Below are 9,917 nucleotides of genomic sequence, written 5' to 3'. Positions count from 1 at the left end.
AAGGAAAGAGGAATGAGGAAAGTGAAAAAGAAAAAGGATTTTGAAAAGGGGAGGCGGAAAGGAAACAAAAGGTGAAAAGGAAGAAAAAGAAAAGGGGAAGGGGAATGGAAAAGAAAAGCTGAAAAGGAAAAAAAAAAGGCAACATGAAAAGGAAAATGGAAGCAGGAAAGGAAAAGTCAAATGAAAGGTGGGCAAGCGTGTGTGTTTTGCTTTTTGTCGCCCTACGTTTGTGTCCAGGACAGGGGACCTCTTTTACATGAGAATGCAAACACGCTGGGAAGGGGGGAGTCAGTGACACAGAAAGCACAAATGACATTTGCAGGCACATGTGGAAATCCTCCAGAGAGACGTTCTCTTCCTAACAGAAACACTTTCAACCACTGCCCACTGCACAAAAGAGGACTGGGTGCAAAAAATGACGGCGTCCACTTTCGCGAGCTGCTCTAATTTCAACTTTGCTCGAAAGCCAATTTGACACCAGAACATACTAACCCGCCTCACTTTTGAGTCACTAACTGGAGACGGAGGCGCCAAACCGGAACCGTTGTTTGAAGCCCAACTTGACACTCTTCACTGAAGGTCTCACTCGGGCTTTCAACCCATACTTGAAACCGTAAGCCTCATTCAAACCAGGAAGCGGGCTTCTGAATTCCTCCTCAGATAGATTAGAGACCTCACATAGAAAGATGGAGAGCGAGCAAGATAGACGCTCGGCAGCTTAGCTCGTCTCGTGCATATATGCGTGTATATACGGTAGAAGACGGACAGAGAATTAGGCGCTAGTTAGTTTAGCTTGTCGTATATATGGCATAGATAAGATGGCTCGATGGATAACTGATTGAGATGAAAGCACAACAAAGTGTAGGGCTCCCCCTCGTGGTTCCAGTGTGCACTGCAAATAATAACCGCCCCCTACCCAAACAACAATCACAAGGCGGCAATGATATGTTGACATTTATTGTGCGCTTTCTTACATATACACATCCATTTTTGGGAACACCTAAAATGTACATGTGTAGAAATAATAAATTAGAATCCCGCTAGCCGGACATGGGCATGATGGGCAAAAGGTGAACGGCAAAGGCGGCGGTTACGTGATGAACGTGGGTGAGTTAGTGTAAGTAGAGTAGTCTAATATAGAAATATATACAGGATACATACTTTTTTCTTTTAACCATTAGCCTCGACTATTACTAGGGATCTACACATCAACGATAAGATCATTCAATTATTCGTTCCAAAAAAAAAAAAAAAAGGAAAAAAATCCTATTTGAATGTGTGGAAGTTAGGCTAATTGCCTTCCATACAAACAAACCAACCTGCTCTGTGGTGGCTTTCAACAGCTAGTTTATGATCACACACACACACACACACACACACACACACACAGAGCGACTAGAGTGACGCACAGAGAGAACACGGAGGAAACATTGAAGGGTTCCCACACTTACACAAGCGTCGGACAGAACAACTGAGCAAGTGTGTGCCGTGTATTCGCAACATGGCCGTGTTGTTCCCTTGCTCTATGGGTGACATTTTCGATAAGATCGTTATTGATGTGTTGTGTTGTGTTATTTTGACTTCAAAATGGCGCCGCGTGAGTGGCTGCCTTTCCAGCAGCTCCTATATTTTGTTGTTCTACTTCTTCCTTTCATAACTTTGCTGCTGTGAATCGGGAATTTCTCCATTGCGAGACTAATAAAGGCTTTCTTATCTTTTCTTATCTTATTGCACGTGAGCCACTCAACTTGCATGCGAATCAATGAATGAATGATGACAATCTCTTTGGAAGACTCATGTCCATGATGTGCGCGCGTGTGTGTGTGTGTGTGAGAGAGAGACAATCTACAGTATAGCGCTCATTCGAGCATCTTTTAGCATGTGACGTACATTACGTCCCAACATTCCAAGTGTTGTTTCTGTTAAAACACAAAAATAGTTCAGAGTGACATGAAAGAACCCCAGTCAGGCCGGAATTCCACCGATTAGGGGAGGAAAGTTTCAACAAAAAAAAAAAAAAAGAGAGAGAGAGAGGGGGACAGATCAAATCACCCCCCCCCCCCCCGAGCTACTCCACAAGACGACAGAACAAGTGTATGAGGTGTCAAGTGTGTGTGTGTGTGTGTGTGTGTGTGTGGTGGTGGGGGGGGGGGGGGGGGGTAGTGTGACTTGGAGACGTTTTGCATGGACCTTCCTGGTGTTGCGGCCCGTCAAGGCGACTGGGAGCCCGACCTGTAGCTCTTGAAGCTGCCCAGGAGACTCTGCACGCCCTTCCTGACGCGGCGGGCCACAGAGTCGGCGGGCGGGGTGGGCAAGCAGGACGCCAGGCCGGGCGGACGTGCGTCCAGACACTTCTGGTAGCGTAGCTGTTCAAAAAAATGCATATACATAAATCAATCAATAAATCCATGCATGTATGCCATGAAGTAGCATAACATTGCAAAGCAAGACAAAAATAAACACGTCTTCTTTGGGAGAAAGAAAAATGTCCAAGTGAAAAAAAAAAATCGGGGGCTTGCAGGACCTCGAAGTGGGAGTTGAACATTTACTTTGTGTTTTTATGTCATCGTATTTTCTATTAAATGGGCGCCGGTCACTGACTTCAAGTGTGAAGATTATGTTAAATTGACAATTAAAAGAATAAACATCCTGTGCAATTTCTATTGATAATAATCTTTATTTATTGTCTAAAGGTTATTTTTCAGACTTTTTTTTTTTTAAATCATCTTACTTGCTCAGTAAAAATGTTTTTGTTTTTTTTCCATCACGCCAGTTACAACGGTCTTCTACAGGACATTCTGTCTGCCAGGACCATAAATGAGTTTCACTTCAAGCCGACAACAATGTAAACGTGACCTTTTTACAGTTGGAATATATAACTCGGGTATTCTATTAAGATTTCAGGCTGACACAGTTGGCAAAAAAAGTAGAATGAAAAGGACTACGTTGACCCTCGGGCAGTCGGTCCAGAGAGACACAAATGCATGAAAACTGACCATGCAGGCGGCCTGGACGGCCTCGCTGAGGCTGGCGGCGTTGGGCTCGCACCAGAACTTGTGGCAGGTGAAGTCTCGCGGGCCGTCGGCCATGATGAAGGCGAAGGTGCGGACGTCCTTGCCCACGCCCATGAACGAAAGGAAGCGCACCCGGCACTCCGACAGAACCTCTTCTGTCTGAAATCAGATGATATCTGCGAGTCATTATTCAAGAATATGCGGATCGGAGGGCTGAGCTTCATCAATAATTCATTGCTAAATGACTTCTTCTTTTTTTGTTCCAAAAGGGTGCATTATTTATGCATTGTAATTGGGAACTGGATTTTTCGGACACAGAAGTCTAATGACAAGAAAATCAAGAGCTAAATACTCGGGCATTTGACTCTGAGGAGATGTAGGCCAAGATCCTCGCACCTGTTTTGCGAGTATGGTGAGGGTCGCGGGCGCCACGTTGACAGACACCGGGGTCCAGCCGCTTTTGTCTTTGCCCGCCACGGCCGCCTCCAGAGCCTCATTGATCACGTCCATCCCTGCCAAACGTTTTGTCACGTCAGAGCGTAGACGGCATGCGCTGGCCCGAAGAGGGGAAAGGCAGCGAGTGTTTTCTTACCCACTGGCTTGAGGACAGGCTCGCCGCCGAGGTAATAGACTTGGAAGCGCTGGAAAAGTTCATTTTTGGGAGCTGGAAACTCTGGTGAGCAATAGGAAGGGATGAGGTGAGATCCAGTCCACCGATTCAACTTGTGGAAAAACATGCTCGCGTTTACCTTCGACAGACAGGGGTTTGCCCGTGTCCGAGCTGAGACGACTCACGCCTGGCTTGGATGCCTTTCTTTCCATCATTATCTATGACACAAAAAAACAACAAAAAATGTTTCCCCACCCAAACTACAGCTTGTTCAAATGATTGAATACCAAAACGTAAAAATACGGGTTCAAAAACCCAATGATTTTGTGCTAAAACACTTCAATACGTTTTGGGTGGGGGGGGGGTTCTTTTTTTTTTTTTTTAAATTACAAAATATTCATCAAGGGCTTTGCGCACCTCCTCGGTCAGTCTCGAGGCTGTGGGCATGATTTCAAGATGATAAAGCCATTCCTGGCTTTATCAGATCTTGCGAGTGAGAGCAACCAATCCAAGTGCCCTTTTTGGGTTGTCGTTTAGTAGGTAAGCACCGTTTGGGCGTTGAATATCAACAAAATGGCATCAAAGTGATGGTTCTGCTTGAAATACATCCTTTCACAAAAAGCTCTTTTTGCTCGGATTATTTTCTTGCAAACAAGTTGCCAAGAATCGACTGCTGTTGACTCAAGAATGGTAAAAGGTGCTCCTGATGAAAGAAGAGCGTTCAAGCTTACTTTTGCTAGCTTCCATGTTTCTCAAGCTAGACACCTTCATAAATGAGTCCAAACGGTCAAAGGTGGCTCCCGATTTGAGAAAAACGGACGGCGCTGAATGAGTTACGGTGTGTTGCATCGAGCATCATGACAGGAGTCCCACCTTGGAGCACATCTCGTGCAAAGTGGTGGCAATGTTTTTGGCGGGCGAGTCGCAACGAAATACGTGACACTTCAGGACCTGCGTCAGATTGTCCCGGGCCACGTAGGCAAAATCCCTGTGGGACAAAACACAGAAATATGAATCGGTCATATCAGCATACTATTATTGGTCAAAATTGTGTCAACATATTCAAGACAAAAAAAAAAAAAAAAAAAAAAACTTCAGGTGTACCTTTCCCTGTTCGTGTGGGCAAAAAGCAGCATGGAAGAAAAATAGAAGCGTTAGAACATTGCGAAGCCACCACTACTTGGTCGATGCAGATGTAATTGCCCAAAGTGTCCAGCAGAGGCCCTCAACGTACAAACAACACGACTCAGAGCTCACTCGCCACTCGTTGAAAAGCAAACCATCGGGCAAGATTCCCTGCAGCTGAATTGGACTTGGGGCTGTCTTGTCACGAGTCGGGGTGAAAACGGACCTGCCGTTGTCCCTGCCGACGCCCCACACGCGAACGCTGCCGATGGGCTGCGTGTGAAGCAGCGTCTGTCCCAGCGGATCGATCAGGTTCATGGTGTCGCTCTCCAGCACCATCAGCATGTCCTTGCCCTGCGCAAAAAACACACGCGCGGATCACGACGCGGCACTTAATAAATTAGCGTTTTTAAATGCTAGGCAATTTAACCTACAGCGCAGTCATTCAAATCGATGCATATTCAATTTTCACCTTCACCCACAGGTCAACACAACTATCAAAAAGTCAAATCAACTATTCTTAAAACATAACGTGCTGAACAGGGCCGGGCCGATCCCGTAGACGTACGCATTTCATATCAACCTATTGATAACTGATTTTTTAAAACCAATTTTAGAGAAGAAAAACAAGGACACTGATGAAAAATTTAAAACCAATTAAAGTGTGCACGCACGCACGCACTTCACTCTCTATTCGCAGCTATGTTGTTAGTGTAATCAGGGCATGTCAGCAAGGACACATTTAGACCCGAGGGAGCGGCGCAAGGAGGGAAAACAAATCAATAAATAATAGAATTGATCAAATGCATTGAGTGCCCAGCGTCGTGAGAAAAAGACGGTCGGTCACCTCTCCCCAGATGCCGGCGGTGTCGTGCAGGTTGTGCTTGTGGTAGGACAGCTGGCGAATGCAGTTGTTGACGGCCACGCTGCTCTTGCCCGGCGCCATGTCTTCCTCCGACATCTCCACCCAGCCCAGCGAACGCACTGCGAAGCACTGCCGAGCAGCGCCGACACAAGGCAGACGGTCGGCCAAGTGTACGGTTTCCTCAAAACAACGAGGAATCCATCGGCCCGTCGGGTGAAATGTCAGGATGGAGCCGAAGCGCACTCTCTCGCCATTTCAGTCTCTCTCGCTCATCTGAAACTTTCCAGGCTTTTCTGCGACTCTTGCGGCCAACTCTGTTGCAACCAGTTATGTCACTCGAAGTTCGCTGGCCGCTAACGGCTAAAAAAATGTACAGGTCCATTCGTGGACACCTGATGTGACATTTGCACCTTCGCAAGTTGGGAAAGCTCAACGGTTGCAGATGTGCTTGTTTCAAGAGGCTCCAATTCAGTTCACCTGAAAAGGTTATGCTGCTGCATTTTAAGCTCCATCCTGACATTTCAAAATTTTCACTTGGGTACCTTGCTCTCTAAATCAGTGCAGAGTGGGACCACCTTCTCGTCATCCTCAGACGGGGGGCAGTTGTAGCTACAGAGTGAGGGACAAATGAAAATGTTGCACTTTTTCCAAAGGATCCAAAAATCTGTTGACACGACAGCAAGAGCAAATACTTGAGGTTGATGGAAGCGTAGCGGAGAGTTGCCCCCTCAAACTCTCGCAGACTTTGATCAGACGCGGCCTCTGCTTCCTCCTGAGGACAGCGAAACAATGGCTTAATTAAAAGTGTGTGGGGGAAGGGGGGGGGGCCTCCATTCTCTGCCCCACCTGCATTTACAAGATTGTTTGGGTTACCTTCCACAGCTCTCCGTCGGCGCCGCCTTCATCTGTGCTGGAAAGCTGAGCCCAGGTGTCCTGCGAATGTACATTTGCCATTCAAATGAGGAAAAAAAGGAAAACAAATCACAGCTTGGGATTTTATAGGGCATCTAACCTCGGGCTCCTCGCACGGCGTGGTCTCCAGGGACATGGTGGAGGACGGCATCGAGTCGCCGACCTTCCCCAGCGGCGAGGGGGGCTCCCACTGGGTGGTGCCGGTGGGGATGTGCCAGTAGTAGGTGCCCGACGTATCGCGAACCCTCATCCAGCCGGCCGGCAGGTCCGTGTCGGTCTCGAAAGCACTCGAGTCCCAGAAGGAGTCTGGAGAGGGACAAATGTGGATTGGAATACCACTGCATTGTCACATGCTTACAATTAGCCAAGGAATAAGAAGCAGTTTAGCATTCAGAATGAATCTTACTATCCACTACATGACAAAAAAGGAGTTTTAAAGAGAGAGAGAGATTTTTGGCAAGGGATAAAAGTTGCTTTCTTACGGCTGCTGATCATTTTTCCACAATCTATCGACAGCTGACGAGGCTGGCCCATGAACAGTGAAAATCCGCATATTGAGACCCATTGGAAATGCACAGCGGGAGGGAAAAAAGGTTTGCATTCGATTTTTTTAAACGAATCCCCCCAATTAATCAGACATATTTCTCGGCCAAAACTTGCCATTAGGCTCAAACAAACAAATCAATCCATCAATCCAGATCGGTCATGCCCTACTAAAAAGCACCAAAATGTAAAGGGGGCCAGATTTGATTGCGGCCTTCAAATTTGAAATCACTCTCCTGCAAGATGACAAAAACGGAGTAGGGCCACTCGGGCTCTTGGGATGGCCTTACCTCTGTTGCCGTTGGGAGAAGAAGCATCGGCGGCGTTGTCCTGAGTGGTGGCGGGCCAGTTGGACTCGTCGTCGCTCGGCGTCCCGTTGACGTTGGCGAACAGGAGGCACGCGTTCCTGCCGGAGACACCTCCTTCTCTCCCTCCTCCTCCTCCATTGGGGGCCTCCTCTCCATCCGCAGGACCTTCCTCTGACTTCTCCCCCTTGTCTTCTTCTTCCCTCTCCTTCTCCTCGTCCTCGTCCAAGGCATGGATGAGGAGCGGCTCATTGAGGATGTTGTTGGCTTCTTCCCGGGTGGCCGCTTTGGGGGACTCTTCCCGTTCCCCGTCCGGGTTGCCATTGTGGCTGATGTTGCAGTTGTGGTCCTGCTCCTGCTGGTTCTCGCTCACTTTGCGCAGCTGGTTCTGGCCCTCCTTGTGCCACTTGGCGTTGTTGCCCGTCGACTCGTGCTCACACCAGTCGTTCAGCTTGTTCTTCTTCAGCTCCTCGCCGCGATGTTTGTTGACCAAGTACGGCCTGACGTCGTCGTCGTGCCCACCCATCGCTGCTTCGAGTTCCACGTAGCTGGAGGCCAAGACGGGGGAGAGAATATACGTCTCTGAGTGCTGATACCCGTGGTTTGGTCATAAGAAATCAAGTTATATAGCCTGTATAGAAAGAAACCTCTAGCTTTAACTGTGCATGTGTGTGTGTGTGTGTATTATATAATGTTCCCCCCCTGCATCCCAGTGCTGTGGTAATGTGCACAATGTTGCTGTGGGTTATAATGCGATTAAATAAACATTTTAGGAATAGCACCCTCTGCCTTGTTTTTGATAAACACTTGTGCCCACTACTGTTTTTTAATGTTGGCCATTATGTGGTTTCATGGAGAGCTAACTATCTTTTAAGGTGGTGCATGCTGTGTTTAATCATGCGTATGGCATTTAAAAGCTATTAGGGGGTGACTGTAATGAGATTGGATGTTGTTAGCAAGCCAGCTCGCAAATAAATAGATGAATAAATAACGTTTGTACAATACCACGATGGCATCGCAGTTATTGGTCGTTTTCGAATGCAAAATCTTGAGGGGGGGAAAAAAAATAAGAAAAGATCTGGACCTTGGACGTTGTTAGCATTCTAGCTCAAAAAGCTAGCGAGGCTGGCTCGCTGCATTGGGCTTTAATGGCCAATCAAGTCGAACTGAGTAGAACAGCACCGCGAAATACACACTTATAAATGATATCGTTGATTTAAACCATCAATCGAAGCCTGACATTTCGCTATTACGTTCTAATCCTCGGAATCCGAAACGTACGTTGGCCACAGTTAATCTATCGATAACGTTGCCGTGAATTTCGCCATCTTGGCATCACGGTGACATTTATTCGCCTTTCTGCAATCAAATAACATAAAACAAACTAAAGTAAAATAGGCTTGATGAAACCTATCCCTTCCCCGCCGGCCCCCGTTTTTCGGATGCCTCGGCCCGCCGCTCGAAGGTAATGACGGCCAGTCGGTCGCCATCATCTTGGCTAAGCTAACGCTAGCTCCTCGGGCGAACTCCGAAACATCGAATTCAAGCGCAAGCCACCCGGCTGGAAGAAGTCTCACTTACCGTCGAACTCTCCTTGGCTTCCAAAGACGTCCAGTTGAGCGAGCTCGCTACATGTTTCTGTTACCGCGATGGCGACGGTGCCCAAGGCGACGTCCCGTCTCCAAGCTGGGGCGGGGGTGGCAGCGACGGTGGCGGCGGCGGGGCTCGGCTGGTGAGGAGCCTGCGTCAGTCGCTCACGTCACGGCCGACTTCGGATGCTCTTACCCGGTTCGCAACCAAAGCCTCTGAGAGCCTCTGAGGGTTGGACATCTCTCCCCGAAAGACGATTCGATACGGTTCAAGGGGGTCACGATTTTAAAATCGAACCATTCAATTAGGTTCGATTCACTGGGATTACTTCAAGATGTAAATTGCCAGCAAAGCATAATCAACACTGAAAAAGCAAAGGCTGGAAAGTGTATGTGCATGTGAATTATTTTTTTTAATTTCAGTAAGGTTACACACAGGGTGCCCAGTGGACCAACGGTTAGTGCGTCGACCTCACAGTGCAGAGGTCGTGGGTTCGATCCTGGCTCCCGCCTTCCTGTGTGGAGTTTTACATGTTCTCCCCGGGCCTGTGTGGGTTTTCTCCGGTTACCACCCGCATTCCAAAAAACCTGCATGGCAGGCTGATTGAACACTTCTAAATTGTGAGTGTGAGCGCAGATGGTTGTATGTCTCCGTGTGCCCTGTGATTGGTTGGCAACTGGTTCAGGGTGTCCCCCCCCCCCCTCTACTGCCCAAAGACAGCTGGGATAGGCTCCAGCACCTCCTGCGACCCTTGAGGGTCGAGCGGATCGGAAAATGAATGGATGGATGTTTACACACACACACAAACAATGAAATTGTATCGGATTTTGATGGGTGGGGGAATAGTAATTTCTATTTTGGAATATGGCTCTGACATAAGGTACGAAACGTGAAGTGCCGTGAATGATTCCCTCATGCACTGTATATTGCCAACGGCAGGTCACAAACAAGCT

At 47.8% G+C, this 9,917-nt stretch overlaps 1 protein-coding gene across 1 annotated transcript; it reads right to left on the bottom strand.

Annotated features, from left to right (window-relative positions):
- Positions 1 to 941: 941 nt before the first annotated feature.
- apbb1 (amyloid beta (A4) precursor protein-binding, family B, member 1 (Fe65)) lies at positions 942 to 9,146 on the bottom strand. Its single transcript, XM_086125897.1, has 14 exons — positions 8,956 to 9,146; positions 7,360 to 7,922; positions 6,627 to 6,832; positions 6,488 to 6,547; positions 6,307 to 6,386; positions 6,157 to 6,223; positions 5,597 to 5,743; positions 4,976 to 5,103; positions 4,498 to 4,612; positions 3,764 to 3,842; positions 3,607 to 3,687; positions 3,411 to 3,526; positions 2,997 to 3,173; positions 942 to 2,366 (listed from the first exon to the last, which is right to left on the bottom strand). The coding sequence occupies exons 2-14, from the start codon at positions 7,898 to 7,900 to the stop codon at positions 2,211 to 2,213; spliced, it is 1,953 nt and encodes a 650-aa protein (XP_085982023.1). The 5' UTR covers positions 7,901 to 7,922; positions 8,956 to 9,146; the 3' UTR covers positions 942 to 2,210.
- Positions 9,147 to 9,917: the final 771 nt, after the last annotated feature.

The sequence above is a fragment of the Hippocampus guttulatus genome, chromosome 12, assembly GCF_054856545.1.
Source record: "Hippocampus guttulatus isolate MCC_2025c chromosome 12, RoL_Hgut_1.0, whole genome shotgun sequence".
Lineage (NCBI taxonomy): Eukaryota > Metazoa > Chordata > Actinopteri > Syngnathiformes > Syngnathidae > Hippocampus > Hippocampus guttulatus.
The sequence above is the reverse complement of the archived record's forward strand: the minus strand, read 5'-3'. Positions and strand labels throughout refer to the sequence as shown.